We start from the raw sequence: 27,106 nt of genomic DNA, 5'->3' as shown, positions 1-27,106 counted from the left end.
GGCCCTGCTTAGCTTCGCAATACGTTCCGCTCGGCGCCGCCGTGCGCGCGCAGGCGCAGTGGCCGTACGGCGGCCGGGAGGGGCCGCAGGGCGCAGGCGCGGGGGCCGCTCCGCCGCCCGCCGCGTAAACAAGGGCCCGGCGGGGATGCGGCGGGGTCGGGGCGGCCGCGGCTGAGGGGCGCAGCTTTCCGGAGGTGTTTCCTCGTCCTCCCCCCGCCGGACGGGGGTGGCGAGGGCCGTCCCGCCATGAACTTGGCCGGGCAGAGCGGCGACGCCGGCAGCGGCCATCTGCTCTTCGCCAACTTCAACCAGGACAACACGTAAGGGGGGCGGGCTGAGGGGGCCCGGGCCGGGGAGGGGGCAGCGGCCTGGGGGGCCCTGAGCAGGCCTGGCCGCGGGGAGGGGGGGCGTGGTGGGGTCTCCCCGGTGCCGCCCCTTCCCATGGCGGGGAGCGCCGCTGGAGCCGCCCCTTGCCGGGGCCTCGGGGCTGGAGCGGGGCCGGGGTCCCCCCGCAGGGAGCCGGGCCGGGAACAGCTCCCTGTGTCCCCCCCTGTGCCCTCCGGCTTCCCCGTGTCCCCGCGGAGGCAGGCCGCTCCTCCCGCGGGGACACGCGGCTGTGGGGCTGGGGCAGTGTGCTGCCCTCTCCCTCCCCTGGTCACTGCCCTTGGGGAACTTCTGCTCCTGCCTGGGAGGCATCGCTCGCTGTTCCTTGGGGAAGGGGGGCTCCTGCTGCTCCTTGCTGATGTTCAGCACTAGGAGGGCCTGACACGAAGCCGCAAGTCTTCCAGGACGTGCAAAGACTTCACCCAAAAGTTCCTCGCAGCTGTCTTTTTGTACAGTTATTTTATTGTCACCTGCTGTGTTGAAGCAGTGAGACTTAGGCTTGAAGATATTTTTATGAGCACATGCTTTTGGTTTTGATTTAGAAAAGAGGCGTTTCTGTGATCCTTGAAACTGCACTTCCTTGGGCTCCGGATGGTTCAAGCTGCACGTCTCGCAAATTACTTAATCATTGCAGCGCGTTTAGATCAATTAGTGCATATTAATTTTTATATGGGGTATTATAAAGCAGTGTTTTTAGTTTAGGAACCCCCTATTAGTTTGGATTGGAGCACTGAAGATCATTTAAAGAAGAATTTGACTGTCTTAAATACCTGAGAGATTGAACTGGGGAGTAAGAACTGAAAGAACTTGTGCTCGAGAAAGGAGTTTTGTTTTAGGAAGTGAGTAAGAGGAAATGATCTCAGGTTGGCATCACAAAGTGTAGCCCACGTGTGTGGTGGAGGGTTTGTTTTTTTAACAGCTTGTTCTTTTTGCAAGCAACAATATCTTGCCCTCACGAGGGAGATCCGTGCCTGTCCTCGGCACGTCCTGTGGCACATGGGAGTTGTGAAGGTGAGAAGGTTATTTCTGGTGACTGCCAAGCAGAGTTATATGACAGCAGGAGAGACTCTGCTTGCTTTTGTAGGTTTTGTTGGGAGTGAAGAGATGAGCAATTGGAGCTGGATAGGTTTGAGACAAGAGACTCTGGCCATAAATAAGTTGTGGTAAATGATGGGGGGGAGCAGTAGTGCTCTGTGTGTTTGTGAGTAAATCATTATCCATATATTGATTCAAGCCAGAGACTTCTGCAACTGCTTTTCACATTTTTTTTAGTGGGTGCCATATAGAGCTTACTCTGTCTCTGTCCATATAAAACATGCCCAGGTTTTACTCAGCTGCCATTCATTTTTTACCTATTACTGTAAAAAAACCAAGTCATTATAACTAGGGGATTTGTCACCTCTTTCTTCTGCAGTTTATAAAGGTCGTGGTATAAATTTTTGAACTCTGTTCTCCAGTGTGGCACCTCTGCATTTTCAGTTGTACCTTAGCTTTGTGGAGATCTTTATGTGCATAAAGATCCCTGAGTTGTCGCAAAAAAACCCCTGCTCTTAATTTGAACTAGAGTTCAAATGCAGATTGACTTGAGAACAAAACCAAGACAGAAATAAAAAGAAAGCAAATACAACATAAACTTACCTAGATGGCTTTTGGCTTGTAGACCTTGAAGTCTTTCTTCAAGTTTATAGGAAGAGAAAAGGGACATCTGGCTAATGATTTAATTTCTCAGTTGGGTGTGCTAGTGCACTACTTTGCTCATTTCGTTTTTTTAAATAACCTAAAAATGTTCTTTGATAGCTGGTTTGGGTTTTGGTTTTGGGGGTGGTTGTTTTTTTGTATTTGGTATTCTAATATCCATTATGTCAATAAATTATGGTTTTTTAAATATTATTGATATATAAATCACCTTGAGATTAACTGATGAGAATTTTGGTGATGTATCTTTTATGTGAGGCAGACCTGACCCATAGATCTTTGCAATTCCAAGTTTTGGGTTACTAGGTCTTTTGTGTAATTTTTGAATATTTATGAATTCAGGTACCTGATGTAGAAACGACAGAAACATCAAAATTATGAGATTAATTTAAAAGACCACATAATTTGAGATAAATGGTGGATGATGTGGAATAATCTCTTCTTACTAACAGTGTCTTTAAATAAAAGTCCCCAAGAAAAGTAGTGAGTATAAAACCAGTCTTGCAGATGCCTTTGTGAGCAGCTTCTCAGTGAAATCCTTGTCTGATGTGGTAAGTGGCCCAAGCAACCAAGTTGCATTCAAGTTCTTAAACTGAATAGAATTTAGTGGTTGTGTGCATTCTTTAAACAGAAATTTATTTAATTTTTTTTTTCTGTTTCCCACCCACGATCTCTCCTAGTTTCTTGTTTGAGTAGAGAAACAAGGAGGCAGCTCTCTGGGTTTATAGTATACTGTTCTATATATCTAGGAGATCACAGTTTACCAGGTGAGAAGAGCTGAAAAGAACTTTTTAGGAATGACTTACACTTTCCCATGCTGGGCCTCAGAAAGCTCACCTGTTTTCAACTTTTACAGGTAACTGGAGCCCTTCTCCAGACAGGCAAGGTAAACAAATGTATATTCTTTCAGGCAGTATATGAAAGAAAAGCTTTGTTTATGTCTGCTCAGTCAGTAGAGCTCACATCATGCTTTAAGGTGCTTCAGTAATTAGAAAAATTGCTGACAGACAGAACTGGAAAATAAATGACATGGGCTCATTGTTGTTACTACATTTAAAGCTTTTACCTTCACCCTAACAAAGTGCCAGTTCCACTCGGGCCTAACTGTGTCTTGCTTACCTGCACAGCAGAGCCAGTTCCTTGTGTTAGGAAAAGATGGGGCTTGTTACTCATGAAAATAAGTATCAAGCTAACTTTCTTACGAAGATTTGGTAATTAGTTACTCTCTCCTGTAGGAAGATGAGCTTCATGATGGCACTCAGTCTTGGGAAATTGGATTGCTGGGACTTATAAGAATGTTTCATCATAAAAGTTGCTGTTGCTTTTCCCAGTTGTTGCAATGCCTGGTGACTGAAGCAGATATATCCTCTATCCTGCTTCTAGTCACTTTTCCCAGACTTGGCTAATATTCATTCATGGATGCTGTGTGTAGTGACATTGTCTCTTGGAATAGTATCTGCATTATTGCAAGTGTTGTCTTGCCTGTTTATCCCACATTGCCCTAAGCTTTATTTACATGAGAGTTTTGAATTACTGGCTGGGACTGGAGCTCTGCCTGAAAACACTTCACCTATAATGCAGCAGAAGCGGTTGGTTTGTGGCTTCTCTTTGATACAATGTTTTCATTAAGTAAAAACACAGAGAAGGGTATTTTCCAAAGATGTTAGTGTGCTTGTTTTGGACCTAGCCCTTTTCCCCAGTGAATCAATCATTGCACAACTTGGCATGACTGGCATTCCCTGATTGAGAGGCAGAAGCTCCAGCTTGCAGATCAAAGTGGAGCAACAGATTGGAATTCGGGTGTCCCAGCAGTACCAGGCAGTGGAAGCTTGTGGGTGGCCTCTGTGCTAGGTAGGTTTTACAGCTGTAAACCTTTAACAATGGATACTCGGGAAGAAAAACCCAAGTTCAGTTTGTATTGCTTCTGGGAGAACTGCTAAAACTGAGCACAGATACATTTATGAAAAATTAAACACCTCACAAACTCGTAGAAGCTTTGCATCTCATAAGGGAAATGCTCATGGATTAGAAGTTTGTGACTTTTTTAAGCAAAGCATAACTTCAAGATCCCAAAGCTTGTATGTAACTGTATAATAGGTAAAACTTTCAATGTTTAAACTGTTGCACAGGTATTCTTTGGAAGTACTTAAGAATGGTGTTCAGATTAAATTTGCAAATGCACACACACTTTCCCCCACCAACAAAAAATAACCCCACCAAACAGCCTGCTTGTGAAATAATGCAAGTGGGCAGACTAGAGAAGTTTTAGTCATCTTTTTTAAAAATAAGTAATTGTGTGACAGTATTTAGAATCAAAGTAGTCACTGCAGTTTTGAAAACAGACTCCTCATGAAAGAGGAAGAGGAAACCTTGTGTTTGGACTTCGAATGAAGACACTGGTGTGTGCCTTACTGGCAAGGATTTCTTCAGATTCTTCTTTCATTTATATGGGTAGTTACACAGGACATGTATCTGCCCATGTATTTCTTCCTTCCAGTTTAATTCTGCCCTTTATTTCCCAAATAAATCAGTTTCATTCTACATTGTGAGCAAATGCTGCTGTCTCTATATGCATCTGGCATGCTTTGTGTCCCAGAAGTTGTATCCTCATTCCCTTATTTTTTGATGTTTGGATCTCTGTAGTAAAACTGCTTGTGGTGGGAGGAACAAGGGTTAGGTGCTGAGCATTCACTCCTCTGCCTTTGTTTCTCCTAGGTTCAGGTGTCCTTCACCCGTGATCCTTGAGGACAGGAGAGCTCTCTATTCCAAGGAGACTTTAAAGCTAAACACAGACCAAAAAAAGGAAGGACAGAGCGGTCACGTAGCTCCTACACTCAGGGAGGATAGCTGAGAGAGACAACCGTATGTTGTGTTTCTTGCTGTTGTTGCAGAGGGCACAGCAGCTGAGGGGGGGCTGCTCAGAGGAACTCTTGCTCAGTGTGTGACCATTTGGATGGGGATTTGGCCCAAGAATAGTGATATTGGATTATGGACTTTCTGTTGTCCCAGAAAATGTTAAGTGATGAGCAGGCGTGGTCTCTCCTTTTGGTGGAGCAGATATAAATTTGTGGGTTTTCTTTGAATATAAGAATAATGGGAAAGTCTCCTGTGAGTTGTCAGAATGTTGCTGACAAAAACTTCGACTGTATGAAGCTCTGTATCTCCTTTTCCAAAATAATGACCTTTGTTATTAAGACATGTCATGAGATGTTACAGCAGATATTTTGGGGGGGGGAAATAAAGCAAGGTGCATTTCCTTGGTAATTCCCTAGCAATTCTTGTGTCTTCATTGATTTTTCTTTTACTATTATTATTTTCCCCCCTCTTCATCATAAGCCAAAATGTTTTGTATGTGGAAATTTACATTGGTTTTGAAATGAGATGGAACATTAGTATAATGAGACTGTATCATAATGAAAGTAGGCTTAATTAGCCAGTTATTTAAAGTAGTAATGACTTTTAGAGTCATGTTTGTGCTGCAGCTGCAATTGATTTAATCTTTGAGAGAGCTGCCCTTGTTAAGAGCATTCTGATTAATGTAGAATATTTCTGATTAATAGTTAAGGTCCTCTGTGATATGGAAAGGGAAAAACTGGTTTTCTTCCTTTTATATGTATATTAAAGAAACAAAAGAAAACCTTAGGATTCTAACCCAGCTGAAAAAACTTGTTCCTAAAGAGCCAGAGAGATTGAAGCAGCTGATCTCCCACTTTAGGTGAGGGCACTTAGAGTGAGTGTCAGCATCTTCCAGTGTGTGAAATCTCCCAGCACTGTTTGCTTGATGAGGGTAGTTTTAATTATTTATGGTAGTCACTCTTGAAAATACTATCAAGATTTATGTAGTCTTGGATCAGTCTGCAGCATTATCTCTGCAAAAAGTGGATAAACACAGTTCCATAAATCATAGCTATATTGATAATTTTGTACTGAGGAGACAACCTTCATAATGAAATAGCTCAGAGCCTACAGTCTAAAGTGTGTAATAGAGGCTACACATAATAGAGCTAAAAACCCACATGTGTATAGCATAATGTTAGAAGAAAAAAAAAGCTGGTTTAGAGAATATTTCTTTTCTTTTCAATTTCAGTCCCTCATCAGCTTCTGAAAATCAGTGATTATAAAGCATAACACCTACGCTGTAAAAGGAGCTTCTGATAAACCACAGCAGCTTCTTGTTACCCACTGTCTATCTGAGCATGAGCTGAATGCCTTATTGATCATATTTCTTCCCCATATGCTTGCACATTTTTTCAGAGGTGAGGTAATATTGGCTAGGTCCTTGTTTTGTGGATTTGGCCATTTAGATGGCTGTGGGGTGTCTTAAGGGCTTAAGTGTAATATCAGTGCAGGGGAAGATGAGAGATTTAAATCACTGTGATTATGCTGGTATAATTCAGCCTAGTGGGTTCTTATTACATATAAAAAGCCTTTTTCCAGTAGTTTCATAAGACGTAATTTAAGAGTACGTTTAAAAAAAAATCAAACCAAAAAAGCAAACCCTCCAAAAGCAAGACTGCTGTTCCAGAAGAAAAAGGGGTTATTTTGCAGTTACACTTGTCCACTGAAATGAGTTTAATTATCTTGACTTGAACTGCTCTGTGTAAACAAATAATTTGTGGCTTCATCACCTCGATCCTGAAATAAATTACAAAAAGCAGTTGTCATGGAAGGAAAGGTCCATTCTGTGCTTCTGCATTTTGGGTTCAGTCGAATGATTTTTATCATGTACACAATTCTTGTTTGCTGTTGTCTACAGCTCATTTGAATGAGGTGTGGTCTTAGGACAAGAAAAAAGGGCTTCCTTGCTGCTTTCAGTGATCCTGTCAGTAAAACAGTGATTCAGCAGTATTCTGTATTTAAAGCTGTAAGTGCAATTCAGGAATCAGTTCTGCCTAGTAATACAGATAGCTGCTGTGTGGGGTTCTCTGTGAGGAAATCATCTTGTGTCTTTTGGGGATCATTTATATTGCAAGGAGTCTTGTGACTCCATTTATTTTTAACTCTGTGGAGTGCTTGTTTACCTTTGCAAAGTGACAGTTTTAATGTCATTCTTTGTTAAACTTTCTTTTGAGGAAAGCAGTAGATGATAAAAGAAAAGGTGATTCATTGCTTTGTTTTAGCAGATTAGAGTTTCAGGGGTGTTTTTTCACATAATGTGAATTTTTGTTGAGTTGTACAAAAGTAGTTGGGCAAAGCCACTGAAGTATCTTTGGTGATTAATCAGATGGAGACTGCTGAACATACTGATTTTGTCTGAAGGAAAATTAAATTCAGTATTTCTAGGGTGTCTTAGAGGAGCAGCAACAAAATTTTGTTTTATGATTGCTTCTCTATCTTTAAGCCTAATATGCTTTTTTAATATCTTGGTTATTGAATCTGTGGAATTGAATCTCTTGCTTGCATGGTTCATATTTTAATTTGAAGGTTTAAACCTTCTCAAACATAATTTCCTAACCAGACTGTGCCAGTTGTATTTTCTTCTAGAAGAAAAGGTCATTCCATCCTACAGAAGTTGATCTTGTAGCTTAATTTCAGAGGGTGAACTATATGAGGAGCAATTTTTAATCTTCTGGGTATGCTGAAATTTAAAAAATACTCACTTTGGAGCCACCAGTGGAAAATACAGAAAGCACATGAAATCTAGGAATCTTCATTGCATTCCAAATGCAGCATTAATTGTTAGTGCATCTGAACTGTAGAGAATCATCTTGCTGAGTTCAGAAAGGCATTTTTGGCAGGCTGACTGGCAGCCTTGGATTGGAGCCCTGTGTTGAATGACTTGCCACAATTTAGGGTATTGAAATGTATTTTATTGGAATTTTCTTCCCTGTCTCTTGGCAGTAAGAAATATATGAACTATAAGCATACTAATGCACTTCTGTGAAACTGTATTGACTGTATTTCTTTATCTGTGGCATAAAATTGTCCTCCAAATGGGGAGGGGAAACAAGAATGAGCCATTGTCCACTGGCTTGATGTGTAAAGACCTGCAAGACAGGCTAAAGGTTTTTCTAGCTTAAAATTTAAGACCTGCCTTTGACTCTGGCTGGAAAAGCAATTAAATGGTCTGTGAGCTAAGTGTGAAAATGGAGTAATGGAGGAAAGAAGGGTTTTTAGTCAGTTTTTAAATGTTCTGCTATTGTTCAATCTGTTTAACATCAGTGACTGGCACTTTTGAGAGGGTTCCTCTGATCAAAGATTCATCTGTAAGACTGAGACCTAACAATGGAGGTGCTAGAACATCATCACGTAAAGCCAGAGAAAATTAGAGTTGGCAGTCTTTAATTACTTTTTTTTTTTTAATATGAAAACTCTTTTGGGATGCTCGGGGACGGTTACACTGTAAAGAACAGAAATCCCCAGACGGCCCAGTTTAAAAGGTCTTGGAGGTCACCTCTAATGATGAGGCAGTGATGTAATTGGTTTGCATTACATTATTCAGGTCAGCATCTTCCCTCCACACTAAAGCTTTTAGCCTGTGTGAAGAAATCAGCGGTGAGAATTGGACACTAGGTTTGCTTTAGGCTGTGAACTCTCATTTCATAAATGTGAAGCAGAATTCCACACCTGAATTCTGTGATTCTGAAGCTGTTTGGTCTAATCAGAATTGAGGAAGCTGTCTGTGTCTGTTATGGCTTTCTTGGACAAACTTTTTATCACTTTCCTTACTGACCTAACCCAGCTGGAGGTTTAGAACTGGGTAAGAATTTGTCCAAGGGTAATCACAGCTGATGGAGTTCATGTTGCTGACTGGCTTGTTTCTTTTGCAGATCCCTTGCAGTTGGCAGTAAATCAGGCTACAAATTCTTCTCTCTTTCTTCTGTGGACAAATTAGAGCAGATCTATGAATGCAGTGAGTATCTTTTTTCTTATTATTTTTTAATCCCCTCAGTTGGCTTAATGTGGGAAGAATAAGAAATGTTTCACTTCTTCACAGGTTGTTTGAAATTGGCATGAAAGGAACTTAAGTGTAAATATCACATAAATACAAAACAGTAATTGCAGGCAGGGTAAAACTGTGAATCAATGCTCTGTATTTAAATTTAGCTGGTATGGTATGAAATTTGGTAGTAGCTGTGAGAACTCTGCTTTTCTAATTTTATGTCCAGCCAGGTTACATAGCAGCTGGGCATAAAAATAATAACTTAGTCGTGTGAGAAAGTGTCTTCTGGGTCTTTATACTGGCTGTTGGGGCATGGAAACACTAATACACATTTATCAAATAAGAAAACAAAGCTTCAATTACATTTTTTATCCTAATATTTTTTGTTAGAAAATTATTCTTTAACATGATAACTGCAGGCTTGCTCATCCAAAAGGGTGAATAACTCATCAGAGTTATTCCCATAACTTATCAATACTGATCACAGTTGAGTAGGATCTGAGATGAAATGGAGGGAGGCCTGGGGGAGGAGTGGTATCCCTTGTTCTTCCAGCAGTTCATAACTTCCCTTTTTTGAGATGCTAATAAGTCAATTATGAATGCTATGCATGAGTATCCTTGCTTTCTTGTAAACTCCATGTGAGCAGCTGGTACCAATTGCTGTGATGTCAGCATTTATAGTGAGATCCCATGACAGAGTTGTCCTCAGACTCCATTCCCAAAGTGACCTGACCCTGTGGCATGTTAAGTTTGGAAATGGGGTGTGATTCAGGTCACCCATTACCTGGGATGACAGCCTGCTTCTGTACACAGTCAATGGAGAGAAGTAATTGTGAGGTTCAAATTAGGCACCTGTGGATTGGGTTAAATTGTGTTGGAGCTACATCTTCCAATGTGAGTCATGGTCTGGTTGTACTGGTTAGTAAGTGGCTTGGATTCCATTTTCTGCCCTGGAGTTTATGTACCTGACCTCTGCAGAATGTCAGGCACTTACAGTGTCTGGCCTGGTATCACCCCAGGAGACTCTGAAGATGATTCCCTGTTACACGAGACACTGAAAAATATCCTGTGAGGTTGGCTGCACTGGGCAGGACTGCACCTTTTAGGTAGTCCTTGAGAGAAAAAGTACAGATTAGATAAAGTGCCATGTTCAACATCTTGCAACAGCCTGATAAAAGCAGCTGGAAATGGAATTTTGACCTGCTGATTCCAGTCTTGGCTTCAGACTGTTCTGGGATGCTTATATTTACTTAAATTTTTTGATATTTTAAGTTTTCTGGGTGCTAAGTCCATGAAAGCTGAGCACAGAGTATGAGGTAACATTTAGTAGAATGTTTTGGGTTGGAAAGAACCTTAAAGATCATTCAGTTCCACTATCCCAGCTTGCTCCAAGCCCTGTCCAACCTGGCCTTGGACACTTCCAGGGATTCAGGGGCAGCCCCAGTTCTCTGGGCACCTGTGCTAGGGCCTCCCCACCCTCATGGGGAAGAATTTCTTTCATATACCGAACCTGAATTTCCCTCTATGAGTTTGAACCCATTACATTTTGCAGTCCTCTCACTGCAAAAAAATCCAATGGCCTGTGGAAGCCAGACAGTCTTGGCTCAAAGCAGATCAAAATATTGAGAGGCCTTCATTTTCTTTGTATGAGTCAAATACTTTTCAGTCTTGGACTTGCAAACCATGCCTGTTAAAACTTGATATGAGGGTGGAGGGCTTCCTGTGCATTGGGTACCTCCTTTCCTCAAGGAAAGGTATCTTGAAACACGGTGCCTCCCACTTCCCAATTTGGTTTAAGTGGGTCTGAAGACTTCTTGTGTTGAGTGAGCACTGTTAAGGACCCCTCCTTCTCTTCTGGAAGATTGATCTGCCAGCTCTTGTGTAGGTGTTTAAACTAAGCTGCAGAATATGCCTCAGCTGTCTTGTGTTTGAGAGAAAAACAAAAAAAGATGGGAGATTTGGCTGCTCCCATCACTGACTTCTCCTGTGACTGCAAATCTCCTGACTCCCTGTGCAGTTGATCCCACTGTAAAAACAAGCATTAGATTGGAGAGTGCTTAAAGGCTTAATGAATGCTTCTAACATGCTTCATGTTCTTGGATTAAAAATGGAATAAAGGCACAGCTGATCATAATCTAGCTGGCTCTAACCAGCTCTTGTCTGTGATGCTACATGCTTGTGTTTATGAAACTAATCTTGTTATGTGTTTGCTTGTTCTCCCCTCGCTGCTGATACTTAATTTGTTTTGCAGTTCTTTTTGTTCTTACTCTGTTTTGAATCTGAGTTTCTGGCAATGCTCAATTGTGTAGTATAAAGGGGATAATACTAAGAGAAAAAAAAAAACCTGAGTAACAGCATTGCTATAGGGCTTTAGTGCTGCTAAACATATGATTAATTCAGATCAGCTGAACATAGGATGGGCAGTATAGCCTGGTACCCTCTTAAATAGTTGCTCTTGGGAAGCATAAATTACTTGGCAGCTGTGGAGAGATTTTATCTCTTCTTCCTGTTAAAGGAAGACAAAGGAGCAGAGGTGCATCCTGTATTTTTAAAGTGAATTTAATTAAATGCCCATCACAAAGCCTGTCTCTAAAGGTAACTGTCTGTTACAGTCTTTTTATGGTGAGACTGAAGGATTATCAATACCTTTGAGGCATTTTGCTTATTGAAATTTTTTTCTTCTGTCTGGTGGCTTAGTTGTTGATAGTGCTCTTCCCTGTGTGCCTTTCCTGCTGCCCACCCTTCCCATCAGTACAGCATAGGACAGCGCTTTTTTCCATATGAATCTCTGCTGCTGTTGCTCTTCTGAAACACCAGTTCTCCTGCCTGCCTGGGAGGGTGACAAATCCCAGAAGCTGTGTCTGAACACTTGTCCCTGGATAGGGAAAGAAGCTGTGCTTGCCTTGGAGCTGGGAGCAGTCAGGCTGTGGGCTTTGGGTCTCTGTGCTGGTCTTCTGACTCTTGTAAAAGGATGTCATCATTTTGAAGGACTCCAGGCTAAGATGGAAAGCTGATAACCCATCTTGTAAAATATTTGAGAGTCTTTTATGTAGCTGCTGTGATTCAAGGAACATTGGACCTCTGCATTTCAAAGTCTCTGCATACATTTATTGAAGCAGATTTTTGTATTTCTTTTTCATGTGTTTTGTGTAGTATCAGAAAAATGGAGAACAATTCCTTGAAAACAAAGTAATTACTAAAATGCATTATCTCTGTTGCATGAGAAAATTGAATTTTCAAAGCTTCTGTGAGCTGTTATGTCTTCTCTGGAAAAGTACCATATTAAATACAAGATGTAGATAAAAGTCAATTATGTAGCATGGAGTACTGAAAATGCAGGGTATAAACCTGCTCCTCTTTCATAAGTAGGCTGTTTCTCTCAAAAAAATGTAGGACATTAAATATTTTGTGATCATTTTCTTGAAATAACTGCCCAGAAAAAGCACTTGGAAAGCAGACATGTCCTACACTGATGGCAGTGTCATATACTGAGAATGTTGAACAGAACATTTTCATGGAATTTCTGTCACTGCTGACGGGAACAGTGCAAATTAATTACTAAATGTTTCTCTTGGCCAAAACAGAAGCCTTCAGAAACAAGTACTTTTTAAGTGGTTTTTTTTTATTATTTTTTGCTGGCAGTTTTATGGTTTGGAATGTGTTAAGCATTGAGCTAATCCAGAAGCCAACTCCTGAAAAATTTGTTTTGATGGATCAAGGCCAAAGGCTCGAGTCACTTGTCTTGATTGGGCTCTGTAATGAAAGGGCAGGTGTAGCCAGTGGCTGTGAAAGAGCTGCAGAGCATGGTAAAACTTTCTCCAGCTTCTCACTGCCCTGACAACTGTGTCCACTGTGTTCTGGGGTTTTGGAGAGGAGCTTTATGGGATGGAGAGGGAGGCACAGATGCCAGGATAACTGATGGTGGGGCCTGGCCTCCTGCCAGCGTGGTCCAATGCTGTGCTATGCTCAAATGCTCTGAAATTTCTTCTTTGCCAGAGATCCTGGGCTCTCCTCCCTCCTGCTGTCTCCTCACGCAGGGATTTGTGTTCCTACTTTGCTTTCAGTGCTCCCATAGTAGAAACACTTGGCATATCTGATGTTTTATGGCTCTGCATGAATGCTGGGCATCAGTGATTCCTGCACAAATTACTCTTAGGGCCTGTCAGGTAAAAGATGGTGTGTGTGGAAATGCTAATTGGTGGCTGCAGCAGTCTTGTGGCAAATGAGTTTCACCAGGTTCTCTGAGTACTGTAACGTTTCTTTTTCTTCATGGACAGGTCAATGGAAATGCCAAGGGTTTGGGTCATCAGACCCTTTCAAGTGTAATACAGCTTTAAAAACAAAACCCAAACACAAGCACAAAAAAAGCCCGAAAAAAAAACATTTGCTTTCCTAGATTTCTGCAAAATTCTGGAATTTTACAGTTTTCTGGGTTTTGTAGCTTTGGGATTTTTCTCTTGGATTCTGGGCATGGGGAGTAGACACTGTTCTGAAACATAAACTGGTGTGACACCTTGGGGAAGGGGGAGGAAATCTTTGGAAATCAGCACTCACTGTTGTAGATTTTCTGCTTTAAAAGCCAGTCCCTTGTCCCACCTTGACTCTGAGCTGTCGTGGCAGAATTTTTGTGGTGTTAAAATGCGTTTTTACATAGACTGAATCTATAATTCTCTGATTTTCTTAGACAATATTTCCTGTTGATTTGCATCATTCTTCTTCCCTGAAATCTCCCTCTGTGTTTTTCCCTTGTTCCTGTGATTCCTCAGCTGACACAGAAGATGTGTGCATTGTGGAGAGGCTCTTCTCCAGTAGTCTGGTGGCCATAGTTAGCCTTAAAGCTCCACGCAAGCTGAAAGTTTGTCACTTTAAGAAGGGGACAGAGATTTGCAACTACAGTTACTCCAACACCATCTTGGCTGTCAAACTCAACAGACAGGTCAGTAGTGGTTTTACCTGGGTGGAAACGTGGGAAAGGGGTTGTGGATCTTATTCTGGCACTTCCTCTGCTGATTGATGTCTCTTCCTTTAGTGACAGAATTGCTATTTGAAATTTAGCAGTAGTTTTCCAAGTGTGGCTTCTGTATGGCATCTCAGTATTTGTATTTGGTTAAGTATTTTTGGTTCTGTGTTCATATGTTTACTTGGGGAAATACCCTGAGTAAGCTGGGCATGCTTGGGGTAAGAGGTTGGACTAGAGACCTCCTGAGGTCCCTCCTAGTGTGAATCATCCTTTCATCCTGAATGTAAAAGCATGTAAGACTAACATTTTCTCTTCAGGCCAAAATTTAAAGTTATCTCTTAAATTGTTATGGTTTAAGTAGTGTTTGCTGAGTTCTTCTCAAAAAATAAAATCTAAAAAATGTCACGCAACTGGTGAATTTTTTAATTACCTGGAAGCATAGTTTGCTGTATGACTAAATCATTATTAGGCTCTTCAGCAAATACAGACTTGTCTGTCTTCAGCCAGTTCATTCGAACTAGAGGGAATGGCATCTGGAGGAGAAAATCTTAATGTCTGTCTTTGCCCCCAAAATATGAATGTGGGAGGAGGGGTTTCCTGTTTAAAGTCATGAGAGAAAGAGTGGGTAATTTGATTCCTGGCACAGGGAATTAGTGTAAAATGAGTAATGTCTAATTAGTCATCCACATGTACTCTACAAAGTAAATGAGGTGATGAAGAACTTAGTAAGAGTTTAAAAAAAAAAAGACCATTCACAAATGATTATGGATAAGTTATAGGCTTTATGAATGGTTAAAAATTCTTGTCTGTTTTCTCTGTTAGGCAAAAGTAATTTCCATTATTTCCACATGTGAATTGGTAGAGAATAAGAATTAAGAATAGGAATTAAGAATAAGAAGGTTTCTGGCTTGCTGACTTAAACTAGTAATGGGAATGTGTTCAGTTTGCACTGGTGAGGTTGAGGGAAGAGGGGTCCAGTGGTCAATTCAAGTGACCACGTGCAGTGTTTGTGTCAGGAGCTTCTGTCAGACCCTGACTTCTGTCCATCAGGTGGGTACAGCCTTTTCTTTATTGGAAGGTACCTGCTGCATTTTGGGATATAAGTTTTTGGGGATTGATAAATCCATATGGACTCAATTTCCATGTCACCATTTTGTCCCCTTTCCCTTTTCTAGAGGCTGATAGTATGTCTGGAAGAGTCTCTTTATATACACAACATACGAGACATGAAGGTATTACATACAATCAGGGAGACACCTCCCAATCCTGCAGGTAAATGTGATGGTAGAATCAGCACAACTCTGAGAAGTGCTTTCTGTGTCAGTGCTTGAGGTTCCCTGCAGGGAACTGTGGTGGTGTTAATTCTGCTTTCAAGTACAATAACAAATATGAATGTTGTCTGAAAGCTTGCGTGTTCGATCCAGCTGAGAACAAGTAGCAGCCTCTGCCCTAAACTGCATCTTCCCAGTATTTTGGTCTCCTGGAGTGGATGTGTTGAAATGTTAGAATAAACCAGGAGAGATAAAAAGTGGATTTTGACAGCACTTGGTGTAGTTAAAGACTTTGTCAGGTTAATGCTTTAGGAATCAGGGCAGACATGGGAAGTTCTGCTGTTTAATCAGTTATTGTAACTCTGTTAGTATTCTTCCTTTTCTGTTTTATATTAAACAAACTTACACTAAATAGTTGAATATATTGCAGGTTGACTCAGATTACTTGTTTCTATTTTTGTTGATAATTTGATTTATTTTTGTGACACTCAGGAAGAGAATCAGAAAGTTTTACTGTCTAAGTCTTCGAATTTGCCTGTTTCTAATCCTGTTTCTGCATCCCTTCTAGGGTTGTGTGCTTTATCAATAAACAATGATAATTGCTACCTGGCCTATCCAGGAAGTGCAACTATTGGAGAAGTACAAGTCTTTGACACCATCAATCTGGTAAGAATTTTTGAATGCTGTTTCCTCCTCTAAAGATGCAGGTTTTGAGCTCAGAGAGGAATTACTGGGCACTTAGGTTTCTGTGCAGCAATCTGCCAGCATCTTTTACTTCACAGAATGTCAGCAAAGAAAATAGAAGTGCTAATACTAGATTTGAGTGAGTAGAATTGGGCAAATGGGTGGAACCAAGTAATTTCTATTTGAATTGGCTCCCTGCTGCTTGTGCCCTCTATGTATATGCTTCAGTGATAATTTTATGTACTTAGTTACTGAAAAGAATATTGAAGCTGTTGTCCAGAAAGTAAGACCCATGTTAGCCTTGAATATGCTTAAATATGCAGAGTCACATGTAGCTTTTAACCACTACTATTCTAAGGTTCTATTTTATTGATTCACTGCAGAGAGCTGCCAATATGATCCCAGCTCATGATAGTCCCTTGGCTGCGTTGGCATTTGATGCAAGTGGTACTAAACTTGCCACAGCCTCAGAAAAGGTAAGGGAGCTTTTGATTGCCTTTCCAACAGTGATAAAAATCAAATTTGTTGTTAAGTATTTTAAGTGTTCACAGTTCCATGTGCAAGTGCCAGAAAAGAAGGCTTATAGTTAAAATGGAAAGTCTAAGTTAAGATCTGTTATTTGACACAATTTCCATGCTGTGAAATGTTGGATAATAAGGTTATTTAAATAAAACATTTTAATCTGGCTGTAATTAGGGCAGTCCTCTGAGTGTTTCTCCCTTTAGTGCAGGATACTTATTAGAAATTAGTTGTCTTGTTTTGATGCTGTCTTCCTAATGAAAATAAGACAGTTAAAATCCAAATAGAGAGAAGTGCCTCACTAGTCTTTGGCATGTGATGACAAATTGTTCATGTAATGTGTGTAAATTAGAGAGTCTGAAGCCTCTGCTCCTTGAGTAATAAGCTTAGACTATAAAGGTATAACTGATTGCATCTGATAAAGGCACAAAGACATCCAAGTGACTGCACTCCTGTACTTGTCTAGTGTGCTCATTTTCGTGACCAAATATGCTAAGAAGGGCTGGTTTTGATGCACAGCTTGTTCTCTGCATTAGTAGCTCCCACCTCTTGTTTCTGTACTCTTCAAACACATCCTACAAACAAGCTCCATAAATACTTCATGTAGTATCTGGGCTGCATCACAGCAATGAGTTAACAGCAAAGTGGTTTGCTGCTTCTACTTGTACTCTGCTCACTAGAGCTACTACACAATGAATGAACTTGAAATGAAAAATGATCTCTTTATTTTTTTTCTTTGCAGGGGACAGTAATAAGAGTGTTTTCCATTCCAGAGGGACAGAAACTCTTTGAATTCCGAAGGGGAGTGAAGAGGTAAAGTTCAGCTGGGTTAATTACCTGACTCATTCCTTGTGGTTGATTTCCAATATGTTCAGCATTTGAGCTGGCATCCTGATTTTTTTGCCTGTTTTCATCTTCATTCATCCCTGCATGTATGCTTATAACAGTTTCAGCTTGAATGTTTTCCAATTTCTTTCCTTTGGACTTGACTGTTCTACAAATCAATCCTGTCAGAATTGTACTCCCCCTCGCCTTTTAAAAATTTATTGGTGAGGGAACTTGTTTAAAGTGGGTCACCTTTTGGAGGATATATTGTATTCTTCTGGCAATTGGAGGCAGTACATCTAATATTCTTACTCTCTTCTAAATCCTTCTAATGCTGTGGCCATTGATAGCCATTGTGAAATGGTGTTGTGGTTTGTGATAGCAGTAATTCTGTGGTTCCACTGTACTTTGTACAGGGTAAGACTGAGTTCAGATTGTTACTAATTGATCCCATATCTGGTAAACATCAGAGCTGAACATCATTAATCTTATACTTGAATAGTTTCAAGAAATTATAATAGCATTCAGAATGCTTATTATTGAAGGCGGGTTTTTTCTTACTTGCAAAGTAGTGATGACTTTAGAAATTTTCTTAACAGAGCCAAATAGCTTGACTTCCTTGTTTTTCTTCTCTTTTTTCTTTTTTCCCAGGTGTGTGAGCATCTGTTCATTGGCTTTCAGCATGGATGGCATGTTTCTGTCTGCATCCAGTAACACAGAGACGGTGCATATCTTCAAACTTGAGACTGTGAAAGAAAAGTAGGTTTCAAAGGTGCCTTAGAATTTTCAAGGAAAAGGCTTAAAAGTTGACTGTACTCAACAGAATGAGTTCTCAAAAGTGTGGACAGACTTCCTTTTGAACTTTTACTGTAAAGTAAAGGGCATAAGAAGTCACTTATGAATCAGCAACTGCAGCTGAGCTGTGTACTGTTCTCCCACTGAGTAGAAAAGGTGTTTTTCTGCCAAAGAGAACTTGGCCATCCTTCACAGAGGAATGTAGAGCAGTTTTAACATTTTCAGTTACATTTGTTTCACCTCCTCTGACATCCATATGGGAAAAGCTATCTCAGCAATGCCTTCCAGCTGCATACAAGGGGCTTTAAAAGGAATCAAGTTGTAAAGTGTTCCTGTTTATGATTTGAGAGGACAATCTTAATTCCATTTCAGTGGAAGTTATTGGAAACAATGATTTGCTTAGTGATAAACAGATTAATAAAATCCCGGAGCGTGGTGCTTTCCAGTAGATTCTGTTCTTGTATAATGAATGTTATAAAATGCAGTCTTATATGCAAAAGTATCAGTTTGCAATCAAATATGCTTAAATAACAGGCTGAGGGTATTGGAGGACACATTTTGTCCTGTAGCATAAATGAAGTGTGTTAGAATTCTTAAGGATGTTAGTTATTTCTGAAGAGAAACAGCTGCTTAATACCTTTTAAAAGAAAATGTTTTCAAGTGTTTACACACTTTTCTCTTCTGCCTTGTAGACCTCAGGAAGAGCCTACAACCTGGACAGGTTACTTTGGAAAAGTGCTGATGGCCTCAACGAGCTATCTGCCCTCTCAAGTAACAGAGATGTTCAACCAGGGTAGAGCCTTTGCTACAGTCCGTCTGCCCTTCTGTGGCCACAAAAACATCTGTGCACTTGCCACGTGAGTACAGAAATGGGGCCTGCACTCCCCACCCTGCTGGGTTGTTTGGGCTCTGCAGAGGCTGCCACTGTAACACACAGCTTCATCTGCAGCAGAGCAGTGATCATTGACCTCTGATCATTGCAGTTTCAGAGCAACGTGGCAGAGCTAACACCTCACAGTCCTGTGAGAGGAGGAGGAGGAAAAGATATAATATTTGGATAGGAATAACCCATTTCTAAGTGTTGTTTAAAGATGCCTTCTAAAGATGTCTTTTAATTTTGAAGCAAGAATATTGAGATCAGACCCGTGGGCTTTTATGGCTTTTGTTTCCATTAGTACTATGGAGAGTGATGGTGTATGTTGTTAGTGAATTGCAAAATTAGGCAATCGAGCCTAACCATTAAAGAAGTCTTTGAAAGCAAGTTCATATAATTCTTGTCTCTAAAACAGCGTAGCATTCATTAAAGTTAATTTTGAGGACTAAATCTAATCTTTTATGCTGTCTTCCTCAAAGGCAGGTCCCATTTGGCACAGCTACCAAAGTAATAAGCTGAGCAGTAGTAAACTTACTTTGTGGGGGTTTTATAGTTTTTATGCTAAATTGACTTCATGTCTATACTTTCACTTCTCTGATCTCAAAGCACCCTTTAAGCAATAATTAAGCTTTGTAACATTTCTCAAATAAGTAAATCCTTCCCGTTAGAATATTTGTCTCTGGTGTTGCACAAAGCTTGGTAACAGGATGGGAACTTCTGAATCTGTTTTTTTTAGTGAGTTATATGTAATGGCTTGATTGCTGTGGCATCCTGTTAGCCCCAAAATGTGGTTATGCTGTCACCTTTTTACACGCAGTTCTTTCCTGGGTGCTCTAACTATTAACAGTATTCCCTGTCCAGGAGCAAAAGCGTGGAAAATAATGCCTTAAAGTCATGGAATCATTTAGGTTGGAAAAACCCTCTGATATCGAGTCTAACCATTAAATCGTGGGAAGGAAGGAGAGCATGCTTTCTTATGTTATTTAATAATCTTTTGTTTAATAATCTGTTATTTAATAACTTCTGCTCTAAACCTTTCTAGAATCCAGAAGATCCCTCGTTTGCTGGTGGGAGCTGCTGATGGGTATCTCTACATGTACAACTTAGACCCCCAGGAAGGAGGCGAGTGCACACTAATGAAGCAGCACAAGTAAGTCCCTGTTAGCTGAGAATTGTTGTATTTTATTTCCTCTCAAAATCCAGTTTCTTCTCCAACTTAGTTCTGTTCTGGAAAAGTCTAACTTAGAACAGCTCGTTTCTTCAAACTAATCTTTTTCCAGACCTCTGACATGAATGAGTAACTTCAGAATCCCCCTGAGCCTTCATTCCAGGTATCCACTACACCAAGCACCACTTTACCAGCAGAAACTTAACCCAGTCCCAGTGCAGAGAGGGATCAATCACTGTTCTCTCTGTGCTCCTGTTTCCTCTTGGCACTTTGAGTTGAGTTACTTAAACAAGAATTTGAAACGTGTGACACCGTCCTCTTCATCAATAAATGAAGTGGTTACAAACATGAGAAAGATCCTACTCTGACTTCACAGAGGGGAAACTGGCCTGTGAAATTATCCCTGTTCTCTCTCTGCTGGTGTCCTTATTAAACTTCCTTGCATATAGGCCAGGCAGCTGGTGTTCTGTAATAGTACTGTAGAACACTTACAGAAATAGGACAATGCACTGTTTTTCAGTAAGGGTTGGCAGGAAAAGCTAGGGTAATATAGTCAAATTACTTGATCAATCATACAATTAAAGATAATAACTCGTGATGATAATTCAGGTTTGCAGCTTTGGTCAACCTACAATTATGGTCAAAAATCATACATTTATCTGAACATTTGAAGGCATGACCTCTGGTTAGAGATGAAGTGAAGCCTCATAAAGGGAAGCTTTTACCAAGTTGTTAATCTTTGAAATGCTCTAATGCATTCTCTAGAGAGATTTCTAGTATGTGTATGAAGTAACTGCTTCTGTTGTGACAGAGCTCAAGATAACCCACAATATTGCTGATTGGAATGGGGTTTTTTTTAATCATGCAATCTTGTTTTGAGTCTTCTTTCCTACTGTGAGTTACTAGGATTTAGATCCTGATGCTGTTAGAGGCAAACATGATGCTGATGAGTCTTCAGAGAAATGTCAAGTTGTCAGGTGTATTGAATACTCATGTTGTCAGGTGCTTTCTAGCCTGGCCTCTGGAACAGAGGGACCAAGTTCCTCCTGTTACATTTCTATATACATTATTCCTGCACATCAGATGAAATATTTTCCTGTAGCTGAAAGCTGTCTTGTGCCCAGGCAGATCACCTCTCCACTTAACCCCTCTCTTGCTGGCAGGCTCGATGGCAGCATGGAGCCCGCCAACGAAATTCTGGAATCTGCATCCCACGACCGGCCGCTGGTAGCGCAGACGTACAGTGCTGCTGTGACTAAAGGTACATATGTGCCTTCCTCACCCACCAGGCATGGTAAGGAGAAGGCTGGGAATGGGGCAGGGAGCACCTCTGCCTGTTGCTTCCTTCTAGATGGCTGCGTGAGCTGGTCCACGTCCGCACCGAGCTTTGCGTAACCGCGCGTGCGAGGTGGAGCCTTGGTGAGCAGTAGGAAAAGAGCACTCGTGGTTTGCAGTAGCTCGCTGTAGATGGATCACTTGTCTTGCTGCTTTCTGGGTAGAATTTTGTCTTGAGTTGTGGTTGATTGCTGTAGTGATAGTTTCAGTACTTGCCACATGGTTCTTGAGGCAGTTCTACACCCAGACCTTGTGTAAAGTATCTGAATTATAGCCCTGCTTCCTTTTTATTAAATTTTTTTTATGAAAGGTTGATAAATGCTGCTATTGTTCCTTTATGGGAACAGCGACCTTTTAGCCTGATTCACTGCTCTGTTAAGTCAAGAGGATGAGAACTTAGTTTATGCTGCAGTTCTCTGAAGTCAGTGGAGCTTTTGCCACGTCTGGCACCCGGGTTAGTGCCTCACTGCAAAGGGAGGGCAGTCAGCACATACCAGAGTCTGTACTGCACTGCATCAGTGGAGACTGAAAACACCAGCCTGCCCAAAGCTCCAGTGTGCATTGCACACACACAGGAGTTTAAATTTGATCATGAACTGCTCTTGGCTTGGAGAAACACAGTCATGATAAAAACAAACATAGGGTGGCAGTGAAACTATTTCAAGCAGTGCCGGGTACTTCAGCTCTACTCATTCACTCTGGATCCAAGCCTTACTTTGTTGCTGCCGATTCCTCAATTCCTTGTTCCTTTCTCTCCAGCCTATACGGATGACCTGGGTGCTGTGGGTGGAGCTTGCCTGGAAGATGAAACCAACTCACTTAGATTGGACGAAGACAGTGAGCATCCCCCCATGATCCTTCGGACAGACTAAACTTGGACCTGTGAACTCACTCCTGAAGCAGAGAACACTGGCTTGATGTTTCTTGAGGAATCTCGTGTTATGCTGCTATGAACTTTGACATGAGTTGGGAGAGAGGATGACAGACTCTTACAGTTTTAAGTCGTAGCTGTAGTCCTAATTCTATACAATTGGAAAAATATATGGTTTTCAATTCAGTGGCTTTTAATCTTGCTTATCTATTTTAGCTGTGTTTATTTTTTTTGTTGCCAAAACCTGCTGTTTGTGCAGCCCTCAGAGCCTACTTAGCTTTGCATGCATTCATGTGCCAAGCAAGCATAGGAGGGGGAGAGAGAGAGAGAGAAGCCACTTTATAACAAACTCAAGTTTGTATTTTTTTTATATATGTATATAATATTTAGCCTATATAAGGAAGGAGTAGAGAAGTGGTTCTGGAAGCTGAGACTAGTTCTGCACTGACAAAGGTCCAAATGGTTTCCTGTGCATGGGCTTGCAGGCATACCTAGTGACTGACATGCAACCTTTCAAATGCAATGGCCTGGTTTTTTTGGGTTCTCCCTTCCCTTTCCTGGACCATTTTGTTAATTAAAATTCCTTCTGAATGTTGTGTATTTGTGGGACTGTTCTGTTTGTTGGGATGGAAAACTGGAAGTGTTTCCCTGCGTAAGGATATAGAATATAGAAAGTGCCTTTACAGGGAAGGAAAGGAATTGCAGCAGGAAGAAGAGCTAGAATGAGGGAAGGATTGTTAGAGAATCTTGTGTGTACACCTTTGGTACTTGGGTGTCTGTAGCCTCTGGTGGCTGATAAGCTTGTGGGTTTTTGAGAAAAGACTTGGAATGCACTTTCTTTCTTTCCTGTAGTTTGTCCTGTTTTCTTGGCAGAGTAGCAATAACCTTTTTTTATACCTTTAAATTATCCAAAGCAAGGATTCTGTCAGGCTGGAGGGAAGTCCCTGTAGAGTTTGGCAGCCCCACTCTATAAACAGCCTTAAGGTTTCCTGCTAGAAGGCTCTCAATTCCTGCTTCTTCTCAGTCTGGGGCTGAGTGTACTGCTCTAATAGTGAAAGTTCTTGATTTTTTTTTTTTTTTTTTTTTTTTCGGATACTGATGTAAATACAAATGATTTTGAAAATTTAATTTACTTCTGGGTTCTCTACTGCTGAATAACAATGCTTTTCTTTTCTTTCTGGTTTTTTTTTTTTTTTTCCATTCCCCCTCTCATCAGAATACCTCTTATGATGCACTCAAGGACTGGTAGTTTTTTTGCAGTTTTGGAATAAATCCTTAACTGCCCCGACACTGTCTAGGGCTTTCCAAGGCTGAGCAGTGCTGCAGACTATTTTTAGGGTTGTAATGTGCCTTCTCCTAAGTCTTGGATAACAGTTATTGAGCAAGTGATTAGTGAAGTACTTGGTGAGTGTTACTTCCCTTTGCCAAAACAAGCCTGCTTTGCCTTCTGTGTAGCTCTACTGACTGCTTGCAAAGAAGTAAATATAAAAAGAGGCAAGGAAATTGCAGATCTTGAGAGGAGGACAGAGGCTGAGTGCTCCAGCTATGTGTGAACTCCCTGCCACACCAGGCAGTGATGCTCTTTGAGGATTCAGTATCATGACCAAGTCTTCCCTGGAGCAGTAGCAGGCAGTGGGCTCAGTCCCCAAAGCCCTGTGTGCCTTTGGGCTTCCCCTGCCTCTACAGATGGAAAGAAGGTGGCAGCCCCTGGCAGGAGAGCTCTGTCAGGGAGGCTGCTGTGAGTCCATGTCAGTGGAAGATGTTTGTACACAAATGTGTTTGGGAGAGAAGGGATCAGGCTTGTTTATTCACTGCAAACCCTTGACTGTCCTAAGTAGTTGGTTGGAGTGGCTTGTGGTGTCCTCTCCAGAACCCAGCACGTTCACAGCAAACCCCTGAGTCATGCTGAAATCTCACTTAGTCTCTTGACTTTAAAGTCTGGCTGACAACTCAATTCCATGGTCTGCAGTTATTTATTTATTTATATTCTGCTTTACTGCTCTCAGCTTTGCTGTGATGTTCCGAGCTGCAGAGTGAAATACAAGTCTTGAAGTCAATAAAAACTCGGTGAGCTTTGCTGGCAAACTGAAGCACCCAGGAGATGTCTGCTCATTCCAGACTAAAGCTGGTTAACATTCCTGATAACATCATTGGAGGTTACTCCATAAGCACAGTTAGCAGTAAACATGCACCAGCAACACAGCTCTGCTAAGCACACGAGTTTTACAACTCTCGAGTGTAACAAAGGCCATATTACACCCCTAGATGTAATTACTAACTATACTGTTAAAAATGGATATCATTTACTGTACTAATTTTGTTCCCTTCTTAATTTTCATATCTTATTTTCCACAGGTGAGTAAGAGATCCCTGTATTTGTATCTTCCATATGCTGTAGTATGTTCCTGCTCCTGAGCCACACACTGTGGAATTGCTGTGCCCTACTTGGTTCACTCTTAAATAGAAGCTGAAAGCCAGTTAAAATTATCTTCTTGCTGTTGTAACTGAGAAAAATCTTTTTATAGAGCAAAAGTATTAATGTTCTGAGGTTAGTGACCAGCTAGTAGGGTGGAGCAGGTAATTTCTGGTCCCCACTGGCTGTGTATTTAAGAGTGGTGACAGTAGTTTGTCTTAAGTTCATTGCATGAGGATATAAACTTTTTCTCAGATAAAACATGACTGATGTAATTTCCCTGTGATGGCCTTAGGCCTTCAGTAACCACCCTGTTGTGGTGTGCTACCAAAGTTAGAAGCCTTTCAGGTTGGGGGTTTTATCCCAGTGACACAAAGATGTATTTCTGTTGTTTTTTTTTTCTTTAAACATAACCAGAAATGCTGTTTGCAGCTGCATCCTCACCTGAGTGTGGGATATGTGATTGCACTGTTGTTCTCTGTGAATCAGGTGGTGTCTAAACATTTCTGTTCTGATGCTCTGACAGACCCAGGGTAAACCAAGGAGGATCGAGCCCTGTGCTGTGGCCACGAGCTCCTGGTCACAGGATATGGGAACACCTGTGCAGCCCCTCTCGGTTCAGACTGACCTTCCTTGGAAGGACAGTGTTTGTTCTGTACAGCCTGTCTCTCTCTCTCCATATGGGCTGCACTTCTTGATAGCTTTTAACTCAGTGGAGGGTTGAGGCAGAGAACTGAAACAACCAAAGCTGGGGAGGGGGGAACACTGAAAAACCTGGAATCCTAAACTCAGGTCTTAGCTTGCAGTGGGATCCGTTCCCAGTGAGTACCGTAGGGAAGGAGCTGTTTCTCTTGATGTGCAAATGGGCAGCGAGTGCAGGTCCTCGGCTGCTGTCTCGACATCTGTCTGTTTACTCTGTACTTCAACTTCTGAGGCAGAAAGCTTTTATCTGCCCTGGTCTCTTCTTATGTCACTGTTTCCAAAATACAAGTGCTAGATACAAATCTAGCAGTTAAAAGGCAGGGCCTGGCAGAGGAGGAGGAGGAAGTAGAAAGCATCAAGAGGCTGGTGAAAGCTGTTTGTTCTGATGCCCTGTTCAACAAGACATTGGCACGAGTGCTCCCTCTGGGATCAGGTGTGTGCTTGTACCTTGCTGCTCTGGGTCCTGCACGGCGAGTTTCTTGGCTGTGTTTTGCAGAGGGTGGGGGTAGAGGTGGTGGCTTTTCAAGTCTGCCTGAATGCAAATAAATACCTGAGAAGACCTTTAATGCAGTGACAGGTGTCTGCACAGAGGAAACTTGGTCTGACCTGTGTGGAATAGTGAAAATAGTGAAAAGGGAGGAGTGAGCAGAGGAGCCCTGGGCTGGGTGAGCGCCGAGCCCGAGCACAGCACTCTGTTGCATCCCATGCTGTGCTTTCTTGGCTCCAATAATGGCATTAGCACCAACCAGTGTGCAGTAGGACAGTAGAATTTCTTTCCCTGTGGGTTGCTGAGTTGTTCAGTATCCCACTGGTGTGTGCAGATGCTCTGCTGCGTTTGCAGAGCGACAGGAGTCTTTGTCCAAAGCGTTGGTGGGGATTAATCTCTGCAGAGGTCTGGGAAGTTTTATTCTGTGCTCCAGCTGTCCTGGCTAACAGTCAACTTTATTTAACCTGTTAATATCTGACAGCAAGGCCCGAGTGTCTTCTCCACATGTGGAGAGCAGGCCTTTCTTTTCCTGGAATCTGCTGGCCTGTGAAAGGCTTGCAATGAAGAAAGCATGGCTCTGACTGTAAATAAATCCTTTCAGATTCCAGTTGTACCAAAGGAATTCAGCAAATTCCTATTTTTCTAATCATGACATGCCTTCATTTTAATGCTCTTCTGACTGGCAAATCTCATCTTACACTGCTTTAAAAATAACGGGCAAGAAGTTGTAATTGTGGCTTGCAAACAGCTGCCCATGTGCTCGTTACAGGTGTCAGTGCTGTGGCTTTGGCCATGTGGCTGCAGGGACCCTGCATGTCTCCGGCTCAGGAGTGGGGATTTCTCCCCAAACCTGTAGCTCTGGGTTTCTGTGGGGCATTGACTCAGCCCTAGGTCTACCTGGATCTATTTGCTCTTGCATTTGCTTCCTTACCTGGAGAAAACCCTGCATCCTGCAGTGCTCACTGACTGTTTGGTATCTGTGTCGATAAGTGGAAAATTCTGTCTAACATTCCACCTCACCAAGTGTCTGGCTCTCACTGCTAGCCCGTCGCTCTTTGTAATTTTATAACTGCCTAAGAAATTAAATCTGTGTTGTGATAAGTATTCTGTGTCTTCTTCCTTTTGTTTTGCTACTTGGAGATGGGGCTGGATAAGATCAGGGTAAGGCTATGTGGCCCAAACCAAAACAGCAGCAGTTATGAGCCCCCGGTCTCAGCTGTGCTTTGTAGCTGCTCACCAC

General features: G+C 41.7%; 1 protein-coding gene and 1 long non-coding RNA gene across 5 annotated transcripts; both read left to right on the top strand.

Annotated features, from left to right (window-relative positions):
• Positions 1 to 245: 245 nt before the first annotated feature.
• Positions 246 to 22,864, top strand: WIPI2 (WD repeat domain, phosphoinositide interacting 2). Of its 3 annotated transcripts, none has more exons than XM_014870589.2 (12): positions 246 to 320; positions 8,850 to 8,932; positions 13,729 to 13,898; positions 15,098 to 15,194; positions 15,762 to 15,859; positions 16,261 to 16,353; positions 17,139 to 17,209; positions 17,873 to 17,980; positions 18,709 to 18,873; positions 19,933 to 20,040; positions 21,222 to 21,319; positions 22,153 to 22,864. In XM_014870589.2, the coding sequence occupies exons 1-12, from the start codon at positions 247 to 249 to the stop codon at positions 22,263 to 22,265; spliced, it is 1,278 nt and encodes a 425-aa protein (XP_014726075.1). In that variant the 5' UTR covers position 246; the 3' UTR covers positions 22,266 to 22,864. The 3 variants fall into 3 exon arrangements, with proteins under 3 accessions (XP_014726075.1, XP_014726057.1, XP_088030414.1); XM_014870571.2 differs by having other exon boundaries at positions 21,222 to 21,352; XM_088174288.1 differs by lacking the exon at positions 246 to 320 and adding an exon at positions 4,795 to 4,941 and having other exon boundaries at positions 21,222 to 21,352.
• Positions 1,276 to 4,933, top strand: LOC148221881 (uncharacterized). Of its 2 annotated transcripts, none has more exons than XR_015807179.1 (3): positions 1,276 to 1,395; positions 2,936 to 2,965; positions 4,795 to 4,933. It is a non-coding gene; the product is annotated as an uncharacterized LOC148221881 (long non-coding RNA). The 2 variants fall into 2 exon arrangements; XR_015807178.1 differs by lacking the exon at positions 1,276 to 1,395 and adding an exon at positions 2,712 to 2,846.
• Positions 22,865 to 27,106: the final 4,242 nt, after the last annotated feature.

Source organism: Sturnus vulgaris, chromosome 16 (genome assembly GCF_052056855.1).
Source record: "Sturnus vulgaris isolate bStuVul1 chromosome 16, bStuVul1.hap1, whole genome shotgun sequence".
In the NCBI taxonomy this organism is placed as follows: Eukaryota; Metazoa; Chordata; class Aves; order Passeriformes; family Sturnidae; genus Sturnus; species Sturnus vulgaris.
Note: the sequence above shows the minus strand (reverse complement) of the source record. Positions and strands in the feature narration are given on the sequence as shown.

Bases quoted from the DNA above. Each gene is read 5' to 3' on its own strand.
- WIPI2 (XM_014870571.2), top strand. From the start codon at position 247: ATGAACTTGGCCGGGCAGAGCGGCGACGCCGGCAGCGGCCATCTGCTC. The intron at 16,354-17,138 runs GTAAGGGAGCTT...TTTTCTTTGCAG, and splicing joins TTGCCACAGCCTCAGAAAAG to GGGACAGTAATAAGAGTGTT. The intron at 20,041-21,221 runs GTAAGTCCCTGT...TCTTGCTGGCAG, and splicing joins ACACTAATGAAGCAGCACAA to GCTCGATGGCAGCATGGAGC.